This window comes from Nannobrachium achirus (assembly GCF_963921795.1).
Source record: "Nannobrachium achirus genome assembly, chromosome: 10".
Taxonomy (NCBI): Eukaryota; Metazoa; Chordata; class Actinopteri; order Myctophiformes; family Myctophidae; genus Nannobrachium; species Nannobrachium achirus.
Genome location: NC_137819.1, coordinates 25504218 through 25531527, shown reverse-complemented (window position 1 = coordinate 25531527; position 27310 = coordinate 25504218). Strand labels below are relative to the sequence as shown.

General features: G+C 42.7%; 2 protein-coding genes across 2 annotated transcripts in view; both read left to right on the top strand.

The window, feature by feature from the left end:
• csmd3b (CUB and Sushi multiple domains 3b) overlaps positions 1–27310 on the top strand; it is a gene marked incomplete at both ends in the record, with an annotated part of 797030 nt that overhangs the window by 690179 nt on the left and 79541 nt on the right. The window contains 7 exon segments of the mRNA XM_080735998.1: positions 3965–4069; positions 5944–6062; positions 7489–7558; positions 9333–9449; positions 10062–10271; positions 12035–12223; positions 16789–16966. Coding sequence (XP_080592124.1) covers positions 3965–4069; positions 5944–6062; positions 7489–7558; positions 9333–9449; positions 10062–10271; positions 12035–12223; positions 16789–16966 — 988 coding nt within the window.
• On the top strand, positions 21235–23490 carry LOC308292314 (protein zyg-11 homolog; the record flags this gene model as incomplete). The annotated part of the gene is made up of 1 exon (XM_080734630.1): positions 21235–23490. The coding sequence occupies one exon, from the start codon at positions 21235–21237 to the stop codon at positions 23488–23490; it is 2256 nt and encodes a 751-aa protein (XP_080590756.1).

Sequence of the window (27310 nt, the reverse complement as noted above, 5' to 3'; positions counted from 1 at the left end):
GGGGTGTAACGATACATTTTAACAGCGATCCGATACGTGTCACTATACATGGTTAACGATACGATACATGGACGATATTGGTTCATTCATGACGATACGATTCGATGCAATGATTTAAAATCGATATAGTAACTATTTAGCAAAGAAATTACATTTGTGTAAAACGTGTAAAAAAATCTATTCTTATGGAAGTAATCGCTGTGATTATCTAGCAAATACATGGACATTATATTTCAACACATATGGACAAACCCACCTTGACATGATGAACACATAATTACATTTATCGATAGACCAAGAGTAGCTATATGGAATGGAAACAAATCTTTAAACGGAGAGGAGAAGGAGCATTCTGTTAGGGTGTTATTATTCCAGACTAGGGGCTTTACCAGTCACACAATCATCTTTTTTTATACTTTTTGGACTGGCGGCAAAGTAAACAGCTTAAAATTGCCAAATACAAGGCACAAATACTGAGTTTCCATACAAGCAATTATTTGCATTGCAAAACGATTCAATACCGATTACTGCATTTTAAAACGATACGATACAAAGCCAAAATGGTACGTTATTTTGCTTATGCAAACGATAGTAGATCATTGCAAATTAACACATCTGGTGCCAACCCCGAGTTTCCCGAGTTTGTATTGGTACCAACGCTGTGCCAACCCCGAGTTTCCCGAGTTTGGGCCGTTTTTGAAGATTTCTTTTTTTTTTTTTTTTTCAATTTCTTTTTTTTTTTTAATGTTTTTTGGACCTCCAGAAATGTGTTAGGCATGATCGCGATCGCGAAATTGCATGTTTAACCCCCATACCAACCCATTCTTTCAAACATGGCAGCCATGTTTGTTTACATCTGAAGAAAACATAATGGCTGATAAATCATGAATGCCTGAACGGAGCATCAGCTAGGCATGGGCGTGCACTTTTTACACAATTGCGCAATTACCATGGCAACGTGGGACATTGAAGAGAAAAAATCATAGCAACATAAGTGTTAAAATAGATTTTTCGATTCAGTTACTATATCGTTACACCCCTACTTACGCCGCGTGACAAATAGTGAAAATAGCCATTACAGTATTGCTCACAACACATTGCTTGCGACAAAAGGCTTGACCTCTGTCCTCTAATATACATTTATATTGCAATTCATTGAATTGAACATGACATTCCCGCTTAAATCAATTCCCAGTTATTGATTGGGTAAAGGTCCTGACGGGTGAAGATTAACGTCACTGCAACAGTGGTATCGGTACATCCTAGACTCATGCGTTCAATTATTCATGTGTAAAATCATCATGTCTGCTAGTGGGACGATTACTGTACTGCTATTACTACTGTACTGCCGTTATTCTCCAGCATGGGGCCACCACTGTTGATTGACAGCAAATATTGATTTAGTTTTAGTCATAGTCTTTTGAATAAAATTACATTTAGCTTTAGTCATATTGCAGTCGTCTGAAATGTTTTAGTTTTAGTCGGCTAAACATCATACGATTAAATCTACTGTTTATTTTGTCTACAAAAAATTATTTTGGCGGGCTTTGATGGTGATTTTACACTTGCACAGTGAGCTTTTAGCTTGTAGAATACCCGAGCGCAACCAAACATAAAATGACTTGGTCTCTTAGTTCTACTGGATGTTCTGGACTCCACTAGTCCCTCCCTAACATTTTAGTCTATTTTTTTGCCAATATATTTTATCTTAGTTTTAGTTATCATAGCTTAGTTTTGTTGTTTTCATCAGTGAAAAAAGGTAGTCGACGAACATTTTCGTTACATTTTAGTCGACAAAAACAACACTATGCGAGCCAGATTCAATCAGCAATACAGAATCACTTTCATCTAACCGCATCTCGAGGGTTTTAAGTGTTTGAAGTGTTCTACATTTTCTCAGTTCCCTCTATCCTAGATGGCATAGCCAAACATTTTCAGTAGAACCGCCGATGGTTGGTGACAAGGACTGAGAGACAGATAATGACACGCATGGACACATGTCTGGGGTCTCACAGCACACGATTGGTTCTACAGACAGGGATCTCCATATATGGGCATAAAAGGGATGTCAGACGTCATAGGACTTTCACATAACGAGTAACAGAGTAAGCATGTTTGACTCCAACTTTTGCTTTTGCCCCTGCCGTTACTGTACTTGCACAATGTACAGTTATATGAAACAACATTTTTCTTTAGAACCGCCGATCCAACCAATATGCCCATATCTCCAAATACATGAATCTCCATAGGTATCAGGGATCTCCATATATGGGCAACTGGTCCGAAATATATTAATTATGAATTCAGTCCTGCGCGAATTCCATCATGTGCGACCTCGCCTCCTTCTTTTCGCCTCCTCCTTTTCGCCCTTAGGCGTCTTACGGGTATTAACATACTCTACCACATACGTTGGTCAAAAACACATTTTATTCACTAAAAATAGTATAGCTTTAACTGGTAAGAGGTCTTTAGCCACGAGTTGTGAGCTTGTAAATTGTCTATTCTTGGTGCAGAGATGTAGAGGGAAAGATTACTGGAGCAAGAACAAACCCCTGGGGGACCCGGGTCAATGAAGTAGGTTTTAATTGGTTAATTCCATAGAATCATGTAGCTTACATTATGCAAATGTGAAAGCCCTGCACTCAATTAATGTTGAAAACAGCTAATAAACTTCTCCTCTACAGTGTTGTTGACACAGCTTTGTGATGCAATTTCAGCATATATTAGTATTAGCAGTACATCATTCAGGCTAAGTAGGTCAAACTAACAACTGAAAAGTGTTTACCGTCATCTTAAATAAATATACTTCCTGTTTTCTCCGCCTCTCAAACTCACAGACATAATTTAAAAGAAAAACACTTCATAATATCAAAGCAATTAAACCAGATCTGGCAGGCTTTTGTTGTTGTCTGATATGATGGACGATTCGCTCGCAAATATCCAACATTATCCTTTTTCTCCTCAGTGAGTATTGAACAATCAATCTGAACTTGGCATCCCGAAAATATATTTGCAGGGAGGAGTGAGAGGAAGTTTATTGTTTTTGCTACGGGATCTGTAGTCGCGGCATAGAGTTATATATAATATAGAGAACAGATAGCCCCGCCCCCAGCTATTAATTTCAATGCAAGTTGCTCAGTGGCGTTTTGAAGCACCCGGAAGAAGCTGAATCCAGGTGCATTTTGGGGGAAATTTGGCACATCTGGATGTGACTAAATTTGTTACGTTGAGACGGAATTACGTCACGAACGTCACGAACGTCGAACAACGTCCATTGAACAAGTCCCAAGGGTCCTTGAGGGGGTCCTGTAGGGTCCCCAGGTAAATCGTTGATAGTTAGGAACCAAAAGGACCCTTGTGGATTTGCGTGTGTTTGAATCTGTGGACATTTTTAGCATAGCTTTTATTTAGGTTCCTGCATTTATCCCTGGGGTCATACAATCAATATGTATCAGTCAGGTTTTTCAGATTCCATTCCAATTGGCAATGCCTTCCAAATTTCACCACAGGCCTGGGTGTGCAACCCGGCCTGGCGGAGACCTGTGCTCCGAAGGGGGTCATTGTCATCTCTGGGATTTTTCTTTATTTTCCTTCTTAGTTTCTTTTTTTATATTCCTTTAGTTTTCTTTTTCCTTTTGTGAAGCACATTGAACTACACTTGTTGTCTTAATTGAGTTAATAATTAAATCTTGATTGATTGATTGATTGATTGATTGATTGATTGATTGATTGATTATTGGTCTGTAAATCCGAGACTGTACAAAGACTGCACAAACTTAACCAAATGGTTACATTTATACACTCTCTGAGTTGTGGAGATCCTTGAGTAACCACTGTAGTACTGTACATGATACACAGCCAAGTATAAATGAAGAATAATACAATCTCTCTCTCTCTCTCTCTCTCTCTCTCTCTCTCTCTCTCTCTCTCTCTCTCTCTCTCTCTCCCCCCCTCTCTCTCTCAGGTACCACCATCCCTCCTCTGCTGAACAGCACCTCCAACAACCTGTACCTCAGCTTCAGTTCTGATATCAGCGTCTCCGCAGCGGGCTTCCACCTGGAGTACTTAGGTAGCCCCATCTCACCGCCCAATCACTGACTGGGATCCCCACAGGGAGGCAGTTGTGCTTGTGTTCTCTGTGCATGCATGCATGTGTGTGTGTATGCTTGTAGGTTTGTGTGTGTGTGTGTGTGTGTGTGTGTGTGTGTGTGTGTGTGTGTGTGTGTGTGTGTGTGTGTGTGTGTGTGTGTGTGTGTGTGTGTGTGTGTGTGTGTGTGCGGATGTGTGTGTGTTCATGCATGAGGCTTGGTGTCAACAGGATGGATAACAATCATCAGATGCACTGTAATTGTTATTAACCCTACACAAACCCAATTAGTGTGGTATCAGAGTAGTTATTTTGAATCCAGTATAATTAGATCCAAGGAGGTATTTTTGGAATATTTACTAAATCTTTCAATCAATACCCCAACAACTTAGGCCACCCTTAGATGATTGGTTCAACACACAATATTTAAGCAGATCTTTATGGCTATACATTTCAACATAATGTTGCTTATACAAATACGATTTCAGAATGATTTATTTTGCAGGTCAATTTATTAAAGAAATAAAGGCTTTTACAGAAATACAAAAAGGCAAAATCACTGATGCACTAGCATCGAAATGTTAGTCACATTTTTTATACTAGCACCTAAATAAAGGGCTTAAACTGTCTGAGCTGCAGTATCTCTCTCCTCTACATTCTTATCACCCTTTCACAGGTTAGAGATGCGCAACACGGTTGATAATTTCCATTCCCCATACTTTCTTTTACAGAATGAAAATAGTTAATTCTTGGGGCTCTCTCTTTGTCAGATTAGTGTAAGAGGTCCTTTGGTATGTGACCTCCTGCTGGGGTAGAGAGCCCAATGTCCCTTCTGAAGGGGGCGGTATAAACCTCTGCCAGACTATTGTGTTGTTGTCTGGATTCATTTCCCCATAACGGCTGTCTGCTGAGTGACCAAGTTACTGCATTTTTTGTTTGTCATTTCAAATGACCCTTTACCCTACTTGTGATTTTGTAATGTATAAAGTAAGTACATTTTATTTATATAGCACCTTTCAAAACAAAGTTACAAAGTGCATGGCCCATGTGTGTCTCTACATAACAGGATGCAATCTGTCTGCCTATATATAAGTGTGTGGTAATATGTCTTGTCTGTACATTTATCTTACCTCACCTTTTAGCATTAACCCTGCAAGGCCCAGCGTTGCTTTTTGGCAACATTTTTTAAATCATTTTTTAGAAAATGTTATAATTTGTTTTCCTGTTCTTTTTTCACATTAACATCACCATTAAATCCTATTGTTTAGTATTACAATGCCATTGGCTACGATATTTACATATAAATACCCCCCACAGAGACTGACATTCACACCTCCCAGAGAAGTTGAAATTCCAGCGTCTGGACTCTGGACGAACAACATCTCACTTTTTAACTGAAGCTATTCCTCACTAAAACATAAGTAAAATGCCTGTAATATTTTTTTCCGTGATCATTAGAATGTCTAGAACATGTACATGTGTTATTATCATGAAAAATGCAAATTAGAGCATGATTTATGATTTATGATTTATGGCTATAAAACCTTACAAAAACATTATTAATTTTTTAACATTACATTTTCCTGTGATTAGGACTCCTACAACACCATCTGATTTTTTTTTTTTTTTTTTTTTTTTTTTGGTCAGTAGAAATTAATTCGGGTCTTGCAGGGTTAAACAACCCACAAATAATATTTTGCATCCAGCATTTAAGCAGTGCAAAGATGTTTATCTTCAACTTGATCGAATGTCAAGGGAAAACAGGGTTGAAAGGCTGATTTGAAAGCCATGTCTTGACATAATGTTTTTGCTTTTCTTTGTGTGTGTGTATGTGTGCGTGTTACACATTCCAACAGCTATTGGTTTGGAGTCGTGTCCAGAGCCTCAGACTCCAAACTATGGAATCCGACAAGGAGACAGATACATGGTTGGAGACGTGGTCCAATTCTCCTGTGAACAAGGATACTCTCTTCAGGTAAAGCAGACACATCATTTAAGCAAAATGTGTGATTCAGGGACGTTTCTTGCTTGATGCCATTTTCATTATCATGGTCTTTTAAATGACAATACCATACAATTTTGTAGCAAGTAAAAGATAAAAAAAGTCAGTTCCCTGGTTAGCCATTCACAGCTATATTGATTTACGTTTCCCATACTTTTTAGCGCACATCAATACTACAAAACTGTTTATATGTCCCAGATGCACAGTACTGTATATGATTATTTAAAAGATTGGAAAACGTTTTATTTAGTGAATATTTGATTTGAAATCGGCGTACAGGCTCTGCTGCATACAGTAGTGCTCCATGTTAGACGTAAGGCAATTAGAAGGAAACCATTTAAGCAGTGCAGGATATATTGTATCAAAAGCCCACAGGGACAAACACAAAGCCCACAGGGAAAAAGCAAAGCGCACAGGGACACAAAAACAACCCCCCACTGGGGAATACAGGTGCTGGGATGTCGGTGGGAGTAGAGATGCGTAGAGAATAGAGAGACAGCGGTGTGTGACGGTAAAACCCGATTCACACTTCAATGCGCGACCGTGTCACAGCGTCGGAAATAGCGCCCGTGACGCGGTTTTCTTCAGCGACGAGGCATAAATTAGGCTTATAAGGAGAACAGAATGAGCAGCTAAAATAGAACCGCCACATTGATCAGCCGCTGGTGTCCCAATTACATAACACACTCCTGGCTGAACTAGCTCTTGAGGCTACGCATCATGAATGGCAGAGGAGGACGATTATTCTCAACTGCAGTCCCACACACATGCATACACAGACTGCCAGTGCTCCTTTCTGACAGATTTTGTACCTCATTGAGGTCTGAATAAGAGTGTTTTTCGGGCCCTGAGGGCACAACTTAAATCATAGACAGCTCTCACAAGCGTAATTTGTATAGGGTTGATGGGTTTAATAAACCCAAGGGCCCCCCTACTGGGGACAGTATTATACATTCATAGGCTATTATATCGTCGTTGTCGGGTGAAAACCTTGTATGTCCAAAACCGTTCGTTTTGCATTTTTCATTTTAAAAATGATCTACAAACAGCAGATCTACAAGCACACAACGCCTCGCACCGCGAGGCGTTGTGTGCTTGTAGATCTGCTGTTTTCACTATTTTTGTGCGACAGCCTTGTATGATGAAGCAGGGCTTTGCTTTGCGAAAGAACATACAAATTTGAAACTTGGAGATACAAGGTTTACACCCGACCGATATGTATTTTGTAATTTCCAATATATTAGGGGTCTTTAATCTCCTAATCTATGGGCCCCCCTCACGGCAGTACAGGGCCCTTTTGATCTGAAAACCCATGCAGAATAAGATCTAATTTATATGATATTTTTTGTCCGTTTATTACATAATTAAGGGTTCTGGATTGGTTGCATTCTGCTTACAGGGTAATGCCCATATTACCTGCATGCCTGGACCTGTACGAAGATGGAACTATCCTGTACCACTATGCCTGGGTAGGTGGACACATGCACACAAGGGTTATGTTTTGACAACATGGGGAACTCACATCAGACCAATCTCAACTCAGCTCACACTGCTACATGCTTGACATACAGTAGTAAACCAGCGGTTCACAACCTTTTCAGGCCGCGACACCCAAAATAATCATATTTTAACTGGGGACCCCCCCACCCTGACGAGCACTAAGAGTTGAGGCATTACATTTTGTATAACACGGTTCTGTTGTGAAAATAGCGTTGTGAGCATGTAGATCTGCTATTTTCACAATTTCTGCCTCTAATATTTGACAATTTGGCCAATGTTTAATTTGTCATTTTAGAGGTGTTAAAAAGTCACTTTAGAAATGTGCAGATACCATGTACTGTATACACTTATACTGTATGTTGGTCTGTTTACTGTTGAGTGAGAAAACCATGTTGCACATTAAGTTAATCATAATATGGGGACCCCCCAAAATAATTTGGGGGGCCCCCCTGGGGGTCCCGACCCACAGGTTGAGAACCACTGTAGTAAACCACAATGCCAAGCTCTGATAGGCAACGTTAGAAACGATGTTTAGGAATGTTATAATCAAGATGTACTGTATGCATATCATTGCAGCCCAGTGTAAATTTGATGTGTGGGAACACTATTTTTTGGCAAATGTTAAATAATTATTGTAAATCGCGATTTCTTTTGTCACAATAATCGTGATATGAAATGTTCATATGGTCTCATCCCTAAGTAAGACTGAGTATGTTTTCAGTTTTCATTTTAAAATGTACAGATTAGACAGCCAGCTAGCCAGTTAACCGCCTGTTTTCTTTGGCCTCTTTTAAGCAAAACAAACAATCACTGCACAGAAAAAAAAAAACGGGAGTTCAGGAGGCCTCGTCTGTGGAAAGCGAGGCGTTTTAGCATATTTACCTCCTGTTTGCCTCTGTTTTACTGCACTTACTGCATAATCTGACACTTTTAAGATGATGCCGTGATAGATGGGGGCCATTAAAGTGGCATCCAGAGTGTGTGCAGAAGCATTAGCATATACTCCAGGCTGCTAATAATCCACGGCGCACGCGGGCCAAACAGTAGCAATCATCTCCATTATACATAAGTTGATCGTAGAGCTTATAATGCCAAAACTTCAAGTGTTCATGAATTCGATGCTTAGCAACGCGGGAGGAAAAGAAAGTCAGGTTTAAATGACAGAAGACTTGCTGTCTGCTGTCCTAATTAACTAAAAGATTCCTTTGCTAATTGGTGTGTGAGGTCAGTCTCCACAGCGAGTAACTAAGTAAGTGCATTTACTTAAAGGCCCGCTGACACGCCCCGAAATTATAATAGTATGATACAGTAGGTCACGTGGTCTCTCTGAAAATGGTCTGAAATAGTCTGAAACTCATGTCATAGTGTAATCTGCCCCTCGCCCCCCAACAACAGCTGACCAGTAAAGTACAGTTATTAATTTGATTGGCTTATTATTGCGCATTCCCACAATGATATCATAAAAATATTAACTCATATTTTAAGATGACTTTTTAAAGTGACAGTACCCCTTTAGGTGACAGTACCCCTTTAAGTACTGTACTTACTGTAAGTACATATTATGAGTTATTTGTACTTTACTTGAGTATTTCCAAGTGTCAATAATTTTTACTTTACATACTAGTACATTTTACGCCCCTGGCGAGGTGTTTCAACACTCTCCCTGCCTCTGTCTGTATGTCTCTTTCTCTGTCTCTCTGTCTCTCTGTCTCTCTGTCTCTCTCTCTCTTTCTCTCCCCCCAGCCCAGTGTGGCGGGTCGATGGCAGATGTGAGTGGAGTGATCATGAGTCCTGGTTACCCTGGTAACTACCCCAGTGGATTGGACTGCACCTGGACAGTCAACCTACCTATTGGCTTTGGTAAGAACCAAAAAAAAGGATCTGTCTGTCTATCTGTCTTATCAATGTTTTACAGCCAAGGACCCCTAAGCTGAGAGAGAGATGAAGCAGGGACCCCCACTATATACTGTATAAAACTGTTTGCTGATTAAACTTTTACATAGATTTCATGGATAGTTTCATAGACTTGTTTGGCAGCGCTATCATGTTGTATTCATGTTTAGGAGTATTTTCAGGCATTTAACCACTTAAACCGTCAATACTTAAACTTTCAATGTTTAATTCTGCTCTTGTTTTCCCTCTACACCAAACCTCTTTGCCGAAAATAGCCGATCTACAAGCTCACAACGCCTCGCAGGGCGAGGCGTTGTGAGCTTGTAGATCGGCTATTTTCGGCTAAAGCTCTCCTCAGACTAGGGATGCTAGGGTTAATGTAAAAAAAGAAAGAAAAAAAAGGTTCAAATCACACAAAGATTTGGCGGCCCCCCTGTAGTAACTCTGAGGACCCCCTAGGGGTCTCGGCCCCCCTGTTGAAGACCCCTGTCATACAGTATAATGTATGTATTCTGTATGTCTTCTCTTACACAAACTCATCATATTCATCTAATCCGTAAACGGTTTTGTTGCAAAAAGGAATCCACCTGCAGTTCCTGAACTTCTCCACGGAGGCCATCCACGACTACCTGGAGATCCGCAGCGGCACCCTGGAGACGGGAGCGGTGATCGACAGGTTCAGCGGACCGGTCCTCCCCAAGGGCCTGTTCAGCACCACGCACCAGACCAGCTTCTTCTTCCACAGCGACTACTCCCAGAACAAGCCTGGCTTCCACATCACATACCAAGGTAGAACTGATGATCAAGCCTGGCTTTCACATGACATACCATGGTACAGGGTTCCCCAATAGGCGGCCCGCAGGCCATTTGCGGCCCGCGGGGGGCTACTGTCTGGCCCCCACCAACCCCAGTAATAATGGTGGTATAAGAGCAGCAACAACACTAGTATATTGTCGTTGTCGTCTGGAAACCTCGTATCTCCAAATGTGTACGTTCTTTCACAAAGTAAAGCCCTGCTTCATCATACAAGGCCGTCGCACAAAAGTAGTGAAAACAGCAGATCTACAAGCACACAACGCCTCGCGATGTGAGGCGTTTTGTGCTTGTAGATTGGCTGTTTTCACTAGTTTATATCATTTTTAAAATGATAAATGCAAAACAAACTGTTTTGGACATACTAGATTTTCACCCGACAACGACGATATCTGAACTGTCGCTGGAGTAGCGGGAACGCCACCGTCGCCCCCTGCAATGTTGTGGCCCTCGGCTTGGTACCCTAGACATGATTCGGCCCTTGGGGAAAACTAATTGGGGAACCCTGCCATGGTATAACTGATCAAGCCTGGCTGTCACATCACATACCAAGGTAGAACTGATCGCTGCGACTCAGTCAAAGCCAGCATTCATTGAGACCCAGTAAGACCCGAGACCGATTCTACAAGCAGTCCAAACTGTTTTCTGATAAAACTTATGTTTCTATATCAGTGGTGCTCCAATCTGAGTTCCCAGAAGTTATTTTTTTCACCACTAAGGGGGGGCGGGAAGAACCTCTGGGCCAAAACTATGATATCCCTGGCCAGGAAGTTGTCCCAGGCTCAGAATCTGAGCTGGGACAATACCGGATGTAGAGCCCTGTGAAAACCCTCAAAACATTCAGAATAGAAACCAAACAACAACAACACTACAACAATCTGCAGCCCATGTTTTGAGGTGAATCCCACCAGACTAGTGGTGCTCAGACTTTTTCATGTCAAGGACGCCCAAAGTATTATGTATTTGGCCGCTGACCCCCATCTCAAAATATTTTGTTCCAGGCTCTCCCAGAAGCAAAGATTTTAGTTAAAATGTTTGCTTTAAAAGATTATACTGTATATAATCAAAGATTTGCACAGATGTTCAAGATTTTTCAAAAATAGCCGATCCACAAGCTCGTAGCGCTGCACTAAGTAATGCACTATGAGCTTGTATATCTGCTATTTTTGAATGGCCTCAGTATAAAATGATGCTATTTGGCTCAAATCTAAAATGACACGGATGCTTTAATCACTTAAAGAGGTGGTGCCATAGTTTTGTACTTTTTCTGTTTTTCATGTGTCTAGGAGGTTGAAAGTACATCATTGGACCCCCTGGTGTGGTTTTTATGAGCAATTATGTATTCTCTTGGTATTTGTTTGTTTTCTCTTGGAGGCTGCCACCTTGTGGTCAAAAGTGTCAGTTAAAAAAACACAGATACTTTTACATCACAGAATCAACTCCTCCCCTAATTACCATTCACCCAACACTGTGGGGTGTGGCTAACTTAAGCTGGGTCACCACCCACCATGACATCCATGCATACTTAATGAACTGGGGGTGTGGCCACATAAAAACCCAATTTTAACTCTTTCTGTATACTTTTTTGGAAAGAATCTTCCTCCTAGTATAATCATAATACCTGATAATCATGTTTTAGAGGGGGGGGGGGGGGGGGGGGGAATCATGGCACCACCTCTTTAAAGCCACTGGTAGCACCCCGCTAACATGTCACCTTATATGGTCATCGCCTCCCCCAGCCTATCAACTCCAGAGTTGTCCGGACCCTCGGCCGTTCCGCAACGGCATCGTGATCGGCTCGGACTTCAGCGTGGGAATGACGGTGTCGTTCGAATGTCTGCCGGGATACTCCCTGATCGGAGAGGCCTCGCTCACGTGCTTGCACGGCATCAGTCGGACCTGGAACCACCCTCTGCCACGATGTGAAGGTTCGTACATGACTTATTACTCTTCTTTTTCTGAAACAGTACTTATACTGATCAAGCCTTTACTCTGAGGAAAATGTTCAGGTTTTTGATTTATTTTCATAAATCAGTGCTATAGAACAGGGGTTAGCAAACTTTTTTGGCTCGGGGCACCTTATATTTATAGCATATTTTTAGCGATTATGTTGCGAGGAAAGTGAGATAATATCCATTTTGTTTAGAAATGACTGAAAATAACTTTGTACTTCAAGTTTAAAATGATACAAAATATATTTTTTAATGTCCAAATAAATTTAAAATATTATCAAATTATCTCTCAGCACCCATTTTGAAAACCCCTGCTATAGAACACCCTTTATGTCTGTGTGTTGGTTAAAAAAAACGTTCTCAAACTGTCTGCCAAACCAGAGCGGGAGGAGTTAGCTGGGTTTAGCCCTCTCCCCTGTGTGACGGAACAGCTGCAGAGGCATGAATTCGCCTGGAAATCCATCAGTGATGGAGAAAACCTCCTAACTGGATGTTTTTTCATTTCCTGAAGAATGGAGTTATCTGGTTTCTGCCCGACAGCAGAGATATAATCTATAGCTTGATGTTTATGTTGCAGTTTTTGTTAATACTTCCAAGTCAGCCATCCCACCCATGACCCAAAATGTAATTATAAAACAAAACGCCAAAAGATTAAACTATAATGGTTCCATCCTGATTCCTGACTAAACAAAGGCTCGATCACACCAAGCTCTGCATTTTGTATATGCTGCAGCCTGTGTGTGTGTGTGTGTGTGTGTGTGTGTGTGTGTGTGTGTGTGTGTGTGTGTGTGTGTGTGTGTGTGTGTGTGTGTGTGTGTGTGTGTGTGTGTGCGCGCGCGCGCGTGTCTACCTCCTGCTTCCTCAGCGGTCCTTAGGGGCCTGTCACACGGTGTCACAGTTGCGATCAGGGAGCTGACTAATTAGGGATACCTGGAGAGCAAGCCAGGCAACAGGAAGAAAGAGAAGGAGAATGCGTAACAATTTGCACACCTGCTTCCAGTGACTCGAAACCAGAGGTTTAATTTCAGAAAGGCAACGGCAAAAAAAAAGTTACCAATGTAGCCCCATTTCTTTAATAGGGAAAATAGTGGACCTGTAAGCTCTCAACGTGTCACCAAGCGAGGCGTTGAGAGCTTGTAGATCAACTATTTTCACTATTTGTTTGGGGGGCGAAAAGAGAAAATGTTTGAAAATGTTCCTCCTTCTTAAGCTGGGTTCAAACCTGGATGGTTCGAGCGGCGCGATTACATACAAAGTGAATGCAAAGACGAGATGACGCGTGACCGAGCGCGGCGCGAACCGGTGCGGCGCGAACGATTCGAAAGGGGCGGCGCGAGCGGCGCGAACGGTCGCCTCGTATCTTCGCCCCACTTGGAAAAATCCAACTGAAGCGACCTTCGCTTCACCCCCACTCCGCCCAACGTGTCCTGACAGCCAATCAGTGTTGATGTTATCCGGAGACACGGACATGTTCTTGGTGTTTGGAGTTGGGTCTCCCTTTTTTCCGGGTGTTTCGCGTTGATTCCAACGGGACATGATCTTTTACCAACGCGGACCTGCGCGACCAAAGTGAAGCGATAGAAGAGTAGAATAGTAGAAATAGCCTCAGGTTTGGACGCAGCTTTACATTTCTGGCCTTGCGTCACTCGTTGCATTGGCGTCCGAGGAACGGGCGATGTGATTAAAGAGCATATTGTCGTCGTCGGGTGGAAACCTTGTATGTCCAAATACTGTTCGTTTTGTATTTACCATTTTGAAAATGATTTAAACTAGTGAAAACAGCCGATCTACAAGCACACAACGCCTCGCACCGCAAGGCGTTGTGTGCTTGTAGATCTGCTGTTTTCACTATTTTTGTGCAACGTCCTCGTATGATGACGCAGGGCTTTACTTTGGGAAAGGACGTACACATTTTAAACTTGGAGATACGAGGTTTCTGCCCGACAGTGACGATTTGCTAAAGTACTGTGTGTATTAGCCACCCACACAAACGATGGCACAGGGAGTAATTCATTCTAAATGGAAGGTGCAGTGGAATGGCAGAGATTTACACAAGCGGTGACATCACAGGGTTTCAGCAAAGGAGAACAGAGAAGAACATTCGGTAGCACTTTATAATGAAGTACCTCAATAAAGGCTAATTAACAGCTAATAAGGCACTTATTAACAATGAATTAACAGCTAATAAGGCACATTAAGTCCTAATAGTGCATCTATAAACCCTTTACTATGCACTTATTATGAGATCAATTAACACTAACAAATCCTTAATAAAATCTTTATTATAACAGTATAAACAATTAATTAAGCCTTTATTAACACTTTATTAGGCAATTTAAAGCCACCTATTCTAAAGTGGGAACACATCGGGTACACCCGCCACTCTGACATGTCGGAAAGGAGACATGTCAGAGTGGCGGGTGTACCCGATGTGTTCCCACTTTAGAATAGGTGGCTTTAAATTGCCTAATAAAGTGTTAATAAAGGCTTAATTAATGACTTGTTGTTGTTTATACTGTTATAATAAAGATTTTATTAAGGATTTGTTAGTGTTAATTGATCTCATAATAAGTGCATAGTAAAGGGTTTCTAAATGCACAATTAGGACTCAACCGACATGTCAGAGTGGCGGGTGTACCCGATGTGTTCCCACTTTAGAATAGGTGGCTTTAAATTGCCTAATAAAGTGTTAATAAAGGCTTAATTAATTGTTTATACTGTTATAATAAAGATTTTATTAAGGATTTGTCAGTGTTAATTGATCTCATAATAAGTGCATAGTAAAGGGTTTATAAATGCACTATTAGGACTTAATGTGCCTTATTAGCTGTTAATTCATTGTTAATAAGTGCCTTATTAGCTGTTAATTAGCCTTTATTGAGGTACTTCATTATAAAGTGCTACCGAACATTCAAATAAGGCAGTGATTGAATAATACTGTAAATATCCCCCACTATTCTGTCTTATCATCACCATTGCAGTGTTGTTTTTGACAGCAAATTTTGATTTAGTTTTAGTCATAGTCTTTTGAATAAAATGTCATTTAGTTTTAATCATAATTTAGTCACCTGAAAAGTTTTAGTTTTAGTCTAATTTTAGTCGACTAAATATCATAAGACTTTAGGCGACTAAATCTACAGTTGATTTAGTCAACGGAAATGTATTTTGGCAGGCCTTGATGACATTGTAATGGCTGATTTTACACAGATTTTACACTCACAATGCGTCGCGCTGCGACGCATTGTGAGCTTGTAGATCTGCTATTTTCAGCACGCAACACCTGAGAGCAACCAAACATAAAATGACTCTCTTCTCCACTAGTCCCTCCCTAACGTTTTAGTCTAGTTTTTCTTTTGTTGACGAAATTGACAATATAGGCCTATTTAGTCTTAGTTTTCACAGCTTACTTTTTATTTAGTTTTTATTTTGTTTTTGTCAGTGAAAAAAACATAGTCTACAAACATTTTTCGTCATAGTTTTAGTTGACGAAATCAACACTGCACCATTGCTATTAGTAATAGTAGTAGTAGCAGTAGTAGTAGTGGTGGTATAGTAGTAATTTGCTGCTGCTAATTACAACACCTAGACATTATTCTTTTGGTCAGCCGGAGGAGTTATCCAACTAGAGAGCCTTTATAATGAGATGAGCCATTATGCAGGCTGATACAATACGATCACACTTATTACACACTATAACATTTTATTAAGGCAGATAATCACTTCTATCCTCTAATGAAGGCATCTATACCTCTCTCCTGGCTGTCTAAAAGGAATAGCCAAACGTCATGGCTGCACAGTGCCATTCATTTAATGCAGGGGTCTTCAACAGGGGGTCCGGGACCCGTAGGGGGTCTTATCTGTATATCTGATAACACACATTGACACGATTCCAAAATACACTGATGATTGTGCTGTCAAACGATGAAACTATATGGAATCTGGGGGTCCCTGCTTCATCTCTCTCTCTCTCTCTCAGCTAAGGGGTCCTTGGCCTGAAAACGCTGAAAACCCCTGATTTAATGACAGTTTATTAGCGTTCACATTGTTCACGCTCCATCTTACAGCTCTTAAACTTCATTAAATGTCACGCTGAAACGTCAACTCTCCTGGCCAGCCCAGCGTAACACCTTCAGGAATGTAATATCTATAGCAGTGGTGTAAAGCAACTAAGTACATTTACTTAAGTACTGTACTGTACTTAAGTACATATCTGAGGTATTTGTACTTTACTTGCACTTCACTCAAAATATACATTTCGGCCATTAGAAAATAGCCGATGCGACGCATTGTGAGCTTGTAGATCTGCTATTTTCAAAAGATTTGTACACGTTTGAAAACTTGAAATGGGACATTCTGCATAATGAGTACCTTTAAGTACATTTTGATGCCAATACTTTTGTACTTTTACTCAACTAAATGTTCCGGATTTTTACTTGTGACAGAGTGTTTCTACATGGCAGTATTGATACTTGTACTTTTCCACCACTCTCTAATAGCAGTTCATGACGTGGTGTCATATTGTTGATGCTTGTGTCTTCCAGCTCTGTGCGGCGGTAACATCACGTCATTGAACGGGACCATCTACTCTCCTGGTCACCCAGAGGAGTATCCCAACTTCCAGGACTGCGTGTGGAGCGTCAGAGTTCCCCCCGGACATGGGATCTACATCAACTTCACTGTACTGAGCACTGAACCCATATACGACTACATTACTGTCTGGTAAGGGCTGACATTAATATTATTATTAGTAGCAGTAATACTGATTGTCAGGGTTTGATTGGCTGGGTTCAGGGAGGTGCTGGTGGCCATTGGGAAAAGTGGGACAACTCCCTAACGGCCGGTTCATTCCCAGCCGATCCAGGCCGGCCCATTCCCAGCCGGTCCAGGCCGGCCATTAGGAAAAAAATACAAATAAAATGTCGGCCTTCGTTCCATTTTGAGGGCTGGGCCGGCCAACAAAGTAAATCGTCACTGTTGGGCAGAAACCTCGTATCTCCAAGTTTCAAATTTGTACATTTTTTTCACAAAGCAAAGCCCTGCTTCATCATACAAGTAGTGAAAACAGCAGATCTACAAGCACACATGTGTGCTTGTAGATCGGCTGTTTTCACTATAGTTTAAATCATTTTTTAAATGATAAATGGAGATACAAGGTTTCCACCCGATGACAAAATATAACTCATGTAATTGGCCCACTGGCTTGTTACTTGTCACAAATCTTTGAGTAGCAGCAGCGCTATAGAGAGAGATCTCTCTCTATAGCGCGCAATGAGGGCCTCTACAACTCTTTTTCCCGGGCTGAATCAGGGGCCCAGCACGTCCCTGGCTGGGTTTGATGTGTGTGTGGGGGGGATTACTCACCCCATGGAGCCTTGAATTAGTGGAGATTTTTAAAGACAGGATCCCGTGATTGTTTTCCCCTCTACAACATGATCATCAGGTATTATGATTATACTTGGAGGAAGGACTTTTTTCAAAAAAGTGTACAGAAAGTGAACCCAACCCAACTCCGAGGCCTTTCAGCTTTCAGGAAGAAACCAAATATACACAGGGAAGACATAATTGCATATTATAACCTCACCTGGGGGTCTATTATAGTAGCATTAACTCAAAAGAAGTACAAAACTATGGCACAAGTCTTTTAGTTTTCGTCGCATTCCTAATCCAATAATTTGATAACCGGTCTCCGGACTAACTCAAAGAGTCTTCATTTAGTCTCCTAGCGGACTCTCCGCCTGTCATCATTATGATTGGCTTGAAATTAGATTTAAAAAAAAAAACTAAAACTAAATAAGTAATTTTTTTCAGTGAACTACTCCTTTAAGTGATTAAGAAAATGTTCCCCTTCTGTTTAATTGTACAATCTTTTTTACAAATACTGGCAGTAGCAAAATTAATAGGAGGAGATGTAGTTCCAACCAGTCATATTCGTATTCATGTAGAATAGTTCACATTCTCATTCTCTCATTATATACAGGGTTTTACTGGCCATCTGGCATTTATGCGGACAAATCCCCGGTGGGGCGGTGGACCGTCGAAAAAATCCATAAATATTTTACCGGCCGTCCGGCCCTGCCTGTCTCTTTACCGGCCCTCTCGGCGTGCCTGTCATTATGACAGTGTGTGTGTGTGTGTGTGTGTGTGTGTGTGTGTGTGTGTGTGTGTGTGTGTGTGTGTGTGTGTGTGTGTGTGTGAGAGAGCATGCTGCATGTGTGTGCCTGTCCAAACATTAGGCTCACTGGCCATTCACTACCAAGCAGTGTTGTTTTTGACAGCAAATTTTGATTTAGTTTTAGTCATAGTCTTTTAAAATGTCATTTAGTTATAGTCATAATTTAGTCACCTAATTATCATAAGATTTTAGGCGACTAAATCTACAGTTGATTAAGTCAACTGAAATGTATTTTGGCAGGCCTTGATGGCATCGTAATGACTGATTTTACACTTGGTTGTGTGCTGAAAATAGCCGATCTACAAGCTCACTTGTAGATCGGCTATTTTCAACACGCAACACCTGAGAGCAACCAAACATAAAATGACTCTCTTCTCCACTAGTCCCTCCCTAGCGTTTTAGTCTAGTTTTGATTTTTTTGACAAAATTGTCAATATATTTAGACTTAGTTTTAGTCATCACAGCTTAGTTCTCATTACGTTTTTATTTAGTTTTCGTCAGTGAAAAAAAACGCAGTCGACAAACATTTTTCGCCATAGTTTTAGTCGACGAAATCATCACTGCTACCAAGTCAAGTCAAGCCGAGCTCACACTACAGGAGTTTATCCCTGATTCAGTTCAACCAGTATTTCTCAAACGTTCAAATTTCAAGGTCTTTCCTTAACTCTGACAGTGTACAAATGGAACCAAATGGTTCCATTTGATTTGGTTCCATTTGTACACTGTCAGAGTTACAGACTTGTATGGGTCAATTTATACGCCCCTAAAGGAACTCAGAGTTTCCCTGGAATCCACTTTGAGAAACATTAAGTCAAACCTTAGCTTACTGTAAGTCAGGGGTCTTCAACGTTTTCTTAGCTGAAAGAGAGATGAAGCAGGGACCCCCACTATATAACATTGTGTTGCAGATTAAACTTTTTCATAGATTTTATAGAGCTTCATCGACTTGTTTGACAGCAGCAGTGTTGGATTCATGTGTATTTTCAGACTTTTAACCTCTTGAACCATCAATACTTAGTAAACTAGACCTTTCACTCTGTACTTAGTCTGCTCTTTTTTCCCTCTACGCCAAACCTCTTTGTCGAAAATAGCCAATCTACAAGCTTGTAGATCTTGTAGATCTTGCTCCTCAGAATAGTGATAATAGGGTTCAAGTAGTTAATGTAAAAAACTCATAGTAACTATTCAGGTTCAATATAAAAAAGAATGTTGAAGACCCATGCTCTAAGTTATTGCGACCGTAAGGTCGCAGTTTAGTTTGCGACCGTCAGGGAGCAGTTTACTATGAAAACCTCCACCGGCCGTCCGTCGGTCGGTCGGTCACACGTCACACGTCACACCTTTGCCCTGCTCATATCTCCGCATCAGTATGACATCACACCACATGTGTACACAAACCTTTGTGTACGTTGCTGTGGCAACAGTCTGTTGTTGCTGGTCTGTTAGTGTACGTTAGCAACCACCTTAGCAACCATGGTTTTACCCTAGCAACCAACTGTTTACCCTAGCAACCAACTGTTTACCATAGCAACCATGTTTCTTTTACCCTAGCAACCAACTGTTTACCATAGCAACCAGATACGCAGAGCAGGGATCTCCATATATGGGCATAAACAGGTGACATCACACTGATGTCAGATACTCAGAGCAGGGATTTCTCCATAATATATGGGCATAAAAGGGATTCTGTTAGGGATCTCCATATATGGGCATAAAAGGGATTATGTTAGGGATCTCCATATATGGGCATACAAGGGATTCTGTTAGGGATCTCCATATATGGGCATAAAAGGGATTCTGTTAGGGATCTCCATATATGGGCATAAAAGGGATTCTGTTAGGGATCTCCATATATGGGCATAACAGGGATTCTGTTAGGAATCTCCATATATGGGCATAAAAGGGATTCTGTTAGGGATCTCCATATATGGGCATAAAAGGGATTCTGTTAGGGATCTCCATATATGGGCATAAAAGGGATTCTGTTAGCTGTTAGTGATCTCCATATATGGGCATAAAAGGGATGCTGTTAGGGATCTCCATATATGGGCATAAAAGGGATTCTGTTAGGGATCTCCATATATGGGCATGAAAGGGATTCTGTTAGGGATCTCCATATATGGGCATAAAAGGGATTGTATCCCAGATGATGCCCTGTTAGGAGATCCACACTAACAGAATCCATATATGGTCCTACCGACAGCTGCTATAAGCCAACCCTGGCGATAAGGTCTGAGTCGAAGAAATGCTTCTTTCCTGGCAAGAATTGCCCCTTTATACTGTAGGGCTCGTTTGTGTATTGTATGACATCACGCCACATCATCGGCTGAGGACTGTGTGATGTCATCATATCTCCATATATGGAGACATAAGTTGCTCATGCCCAAATATGGGCTGGTGAGGTCAGACTTAGTGTGATGCGTAGGTTATCTCCATATATGGAGATTCAACTTCAATGAGTAACTATGGCAAACTGTCAACTGCCCGTATGTCTTGATAATTGGTAAAACAAATTTTTTGGCCTATTTGTGGAGATAAGCGACCAACGGTCGCTTATCTCCCGATTAGGGAGTCTTACTGGTATCAAAACCTCCACCGGCCGTCCGTCCCTGAGTCACACGTGTGACGTGACACGTGTGACGTCACACTTTTGCCCTGCTCATATCTCCCCATCACTCTGACATCACAGAGTCCACAGCTGATATCACTCTGACATCACAGAGTCCACAGCCGATGATGTGGCGTGATGTCATACAATACACAAACAAGCCCTATATAAAGTTGACGTCTCCTCAAACTTGAGGAGACGTCAACGATGGCCTCCAATCTTCTAAATATGGACGATGCCTCCCCAGCCTCTCTGGTAGACCTGTGTCTATCCCATGTCAGTCAGAACCTGGAGTGTTTCTGTGCGAAGCACGCTGATGGCTCTCTTTGTCTCAGAGAGGCGATACTCTTCCCACAGGAGTTGGCAGATCAGTTGCTGACCAAGATGGCTATTGAAGGTCTGTTGAACGACAGCACTGTCGGCGTGTTCCGGAACTGTGAATACCTGCGGTTGAGACGGGCATGCATCCGCACAGCACGTATCTCTGCAGAGGCCTTTCAGAGGGCCCTGTGTCCTCACAGACTGCTGGAGCTCGACGCTGCCAGGGTCAACGCAGACCTCACCATTCCTGATATACTGCAGGGGCTCGCAAGCAATAAACACTGTCAGGAGTCTCTTCAGCGCCTGGTTTTGACTGGCCTCACCATGTCTTCTCTGGACGAATCGAGCCGCTACCGGTTCAGCTCCCTCCAGGGCCTGCGCGCCCTCTCTCTGGCCAACGTGGACTTCTATGACTCTGGACTGGGCGACGTGTGTTCCCTGCCTCGGCTGGAGAGCCTGGACCTCTCCAACACGTCGGTCACCAACCTCAACCCCCTGCTGGGGTTGAGGGAGAGGCTCCGCTCGCTGACACTACACCAGCTGAAGAGGCTGGAGATGAGCACTGCACAGCTGCTGGGAGTCATAGGGCAGCTGGACGCGCTGCAGCATCTGGACATCAGTGATGATAAGCAGTTTACCTCTGACGTGGCTCGTCAACTACTGGCTCAGCCAGGGATCCTGCCCTCTCTGGTGTCCCTGGATGTATCAGGGAGAAAACAGGTGACAGATGCGGCCGTTAAAGCATTCGTTGAGGAGAGACCTGGGATGACCTTCATGGGACTGTTGGCCACAGATGCCGGCTTTTCTGATTTCCTCTCCGGAGAGGGGAGTTTAAAAGTGACCGGAGAAGCCAACGAGACGCAGATCTGTGAGGCGCTGCGCCGCTACAGCGAGCGGGAGGGCTTTGTGAGAGAAGCTCTGTTTCACCTGTTCAGCCTAACCCATGTCATGGAGAAACCCCGGCCCGATATCCTGAAGTTGGTAGTGTTGGGCATGAAGAATCACCCCGCTACCTTGAACGTCCAGCTGGCAGCCAGTGCCTGTGTGTTCAACCTGACCAAGCAAGACCTGGCAGCTGGGATGCCAGTCAGGCTCCTGGGGACTGTCACCCACTTGTTACTAGAGGCCATGAGGACCTTCCCCAATCACCAGCAGCTGCAGAAGAACTGCCTGCTGTCTCTGTGCAGTGATCGTATTCTACAGGAAGTCCCGTTCAACAGGTTTGAGGCTGCCAAGCTGGTGATGCAGTGGCTGTGCAACCACGAAGACCAGAACATGGAGATGATGGCTGTTGCCATCATCTCCATCTTGGCAGCTAAGTTGTCTACAGAGCAGACTGCTCAGTTGGGAGCAGAACTGTTCATCGTGAAGCAATTGCTCCACATTGTGCGTCAGAAGGCAACCCAGGGCGTGGTGTATGCCACCCTTGAATTCACACTCAGTGCACTCTGGAATCTCACCGATGAATCACCAACGACATGTCGGCATTTTATTGAGAACCAAGGGCTGGATCTGTTTATTAAAGTCCTGGAGTCATTCCCCAATGAGTCTTCCATTCAGCAGAAAGTTCTTGGGCTGCTGAACAACATTGCAGAAGTCGGGGAGCTGCATGTAGAACTGATGGTGCAGGGATTCTTGGACCACATCTGCAATCTGCTCCACAGCTCTGAGGTGGAGGTTAGCTACTTTGCTGCAGGGATCCTGGCCCATCTCACTTCCAGAGGGGAGGAGGCTTGGACACTCAGCATCAGCCTCCGCACCACACTTCTGGAACAGCTGCATTCTACCATCCTGAAGTGGCCGCCACCAGAGTGTGAGGTGGTGGCCTACAGGTCATTTAACCCCTTCTTTCCTCTGCTGGAGTGCTTCCACACCCCTGGGGTCCAGCTGTGGGCAGCCTGGGCCATGCAGCATGTCTGCAGCAAGAACGCCTCTCGCTATTGCAGCATGCTATTGGAGGAGGGCGGCCTGCAACAGCTGGAGAATGTCCAGACACACCCACAAACCCACAAAGATGTCAGACTATTGACAGACAGCATCCTGGAGAGCCTACAGCATCATCGAGCTCGTACTGGCCAGACTTTACACACACATACGTGTCGCCGACCGCCACAACCTCACAACGAGAGTGAGGCTCCCTGACCACGAAGAGGACTTCACCCCAGTGGTCACACAACAGAGAGAGGATCTTTCGCATGGGCGATGGACGGTGCATATATGTGTATTTTAGTGTCTGCAGCACGTCACAGACACATACTCACACATTTACAAAAATGTAATACTTTATCAGTGATCCCTACAAAGTAGACCTGAAATGTCAGAAAGTACGCAGTTCTTTGCACACATTTTATTTATTTCCGTTGTTTGTTTCAAAACAAAAGTATTATATAGTTATTGTATACAGATCATCAAACAAAACATTCTTTTATTGTAATGAGTATAGAAATGGTCAGAAGACCTTATCGTTCTGGTGAACCCATATTTTGAGGTTTTCCCATTGTCCTGTCTGTCTCGTCAGTCCACATCAGTTGAGTCATATCATATTATTTTGTACCAAACACTTTGAAGCGCACAAATGAACCCCAAAACATTCAGTTAAAAATGTGCGACTTGTGCAAATCTCAGCATTGTAACTGAACCCCGAGCGTTCGGTTGAAAAGCCCTACATATAACATTGTGTTGCAGATTAAACTTTTTCATAGATTTTATTGAGCTTCATCGGCTTGTTTGACAGCAGTGTCATCAGTGTTGGATTCATGTGTATTTTCAGACTTTTAACCACTTGAACCGTCGATACTTAGTAAACTAGACCTTTCACTCTGTACTTAGTCTGCTCTTTTTTCCCTATACACCAAACCTCTTTGTCGAAAATAGCCAATCTACAAGCTTGTAGATCTTGCTCCTCAGAATAGTGATAATAGGGTTCAAGTAGTTAATATAAAAAACTCATAGTAACTATTCAGGTTCAATATAAAAAGAATGTTGAAGACCCATGCTCTAAGTTATACTATAGTCTCTAATGTTCATTTGGTGAATACATTGTTTTGAGTGTCACAGCCCGGGAAATGAGCCCTGGGAATCTGAATTTGATGAATTTGGTCCAATTTGAACAGTCTAGAAGGATATCTTTTCATTTGTTTCCACTAAGTAAGAATGTGCAGTATGATTAGTGCTGGTTTATGAATGATAATTTAAGTGATATGTGTTATTTTCTGTGAGTTAGAGTTGGAATAAAAACAATACTGTATAATTACATAACATTTTGGTCCCTTTAGTACTAACAAGCTGGCATACTGTACGCACACGTAAAGGAAAGGGACCTTATCGTTTATTGCTCTATCCATTTAGCAGTTTGTGTTAATCCTCAGTCTAGTCACGATGGGTCGCCACGCGACAGCTTAGCAAATAAACACGCCGCACCCCGCGCTGCCCCCAACCGCCCATGCCCCGTGCACGACACAACATGCACCTGACCCAACTGTCATGTTGGTTCTGGAGAGCGGACAGTTTGCTGAGCTCACCAGCAGCAGGGAAGCACAAAACAACACGCAGACAGACACACATACACACACACACACACACACACACACACACACACAGACAGGGGCGTTACAAGGGGGGGAAAGGTGGGACTGAGTTACCAGGGCCCAAGGTGGAGGGGCCTTAATTATTTTACACTTGAGCTATTGAAAAATAGCAGATCTACAAGCTCACAGCACGGCACCAAGCTTGTAGATCTGCTATTTTTGAAAAGTTGTGTGCAAATCTTTGAATATATGTATTTTTTGCGACCGTAAGGTCGCAGTTTAGTTGCGACCGTCAGGGAGCAGTTTACTGTGAAAACCTCCACCGGCCGTCCGTCCGTCGGTCGGTCACACGTCACACGTCACACCTTTGCCCTGCTCATATCTCCGCATCAGTATATAGGGCTTGTTTGTTTATTGTATGACATCACGCCACATCATCAGCTGTGGACTCTGTGATGTCATCGTATCGCATCAGTATATAGGGCTTGTTTGTTTATTGTATGACATCACGCCACATCATCAGCTGTGGACTCTGTGATGTCATCGTATCTCCATATATGGCCATCTCCGTATATGGAGATATAAGTCGTCCATGCCCAAGTATGGGCTGGTGAGGTCAGACTTTGTGTGATGCGTAGGTTATCTCCATATATGGAGATTCAACATTCCAGGCAATGCTCTCTTCCCTGGTGAGAATTGCCCCTTTATATAGGGCTTGTTTGTGTATTGTATGACATCACGCCACATCATCAGCTGTGGACTCTGTGATGTCATCGTATCTCCATATATGGCCATCTCCGTATATGAAGATATAAGTCGTCCATGCCCAAGTATGGGCTGGTGAGGTCAGACTTTGTGTGATGCGTAGGTTATCTCCATATATGGAGATTCAACATTCCAGGTGTAACTATGGCTACCCGTATGACGTGAGAGGTGGAGGTTGTGATATTTGTGGAGATAAGCGACCAACGGTCGCTTATCTCCCGATTAGGGAGTCTTACTGGTATGAAAACCTCCACCGGCCGTCCGTCCGTCCGTCCGTCACACACGTCACACCTTTGCCCTGCTCAATGTATACGTGTAACGCCTGATACTGAGGTGATGTGTCACTGTGACATCACAGATACTGAGGTGATGTGTCACTGTGACATCACAGGTGAGATCGCAGTGATGTCAGATACTCAGAGCAGGGATCTCCATATTTAGGCATAAACAGGTGACATCACAGTGATGTCAGATACTCAGAGCAGGTATCTCCATATATGGGCATAAAATGGATTCTGTTAGGGATCTCCATACTGTATATGGGCATAAAAGGGATTAGTGATGTCAGATACTAAGAGCAGGGATCTCCATATATGGGCATAAAAGGGATTAGTGATGTCAGATACTCAGAGCAGGGATCTCCATATATGGGCATAAAAGGGATTCAGATGGAGATTCAACTTCAATGAGTAACAATGGCAAACTGTCAACTGCCCGTATGTCTTGATAATTGGTAAAACAAACTTTTGGCCTATTTGTGGCTTATCATCACATCCAACCATCTTAAGATACTCAGCTAGTGGGGAATGCTCTCTTCCCTGGTGAGAATTGCCCCTTTATATAGGGCTTGTTTGTGTATTGTATGACATCACGCCACATCATCAGCTGTGGACTCTGTGATGTCATCGTATCTCCATATATGGCCATCTCCGTATATGGAGATATAAGTCGTCCATGCCCAGGTATGGGCTGGTGAGGTCAGACTTTGTGTGATGGGTAGGTTATCTCCATATATGGAGATTCAACATTCCAGGTGTAACTATGGCTGCCCGTATGACGTGAGAGGTGGAGGCTGTGATATTTGTGGAGATAAGCGACCAACGGTCGCTTATCTCCCGATTAGGGAGTCTTACTGGTAAGCCAACATTTGTATCTCAAATTTTGCTTCTGGGGGGTCCCTGGAACTAAATAGTTTGAGATGGGATCCGTGTTCAAATACATATCATTTTGGGGGTCCTTCATATGAAAAGGTTTGAGCACCACTGACTTAGAAACACACATATATATATATATATTAGAAGGATTTAAAATATTCAAAGACTTGCACAAAAAAGATTTTTCAAAAATAGCAGATCTACAAGCTCTCAGCGCGGCAATCGGTGCCGCGCTGTGAGCTCGTAGATCTGCTATTTTTCAATAGTTAAAGCACAAAATAATGCATAACAATGCGTTCCCAGTCTAAATGGGTTAAACCCCCTCCCCCTATGAAGAACATTCATGGGGGCGGCCCGCAGTGAATCCTTGTACCCAGGGCCCAGAATTTGGTGCGACACCCCTGCAGACACACATACACACACACACAAACACACACAGACAGACAGACAGACACACACACACGCACAAACAAACAAGCCTTGCTCCCCGCGGGGAAGCACAGCGGTAAAACTGTG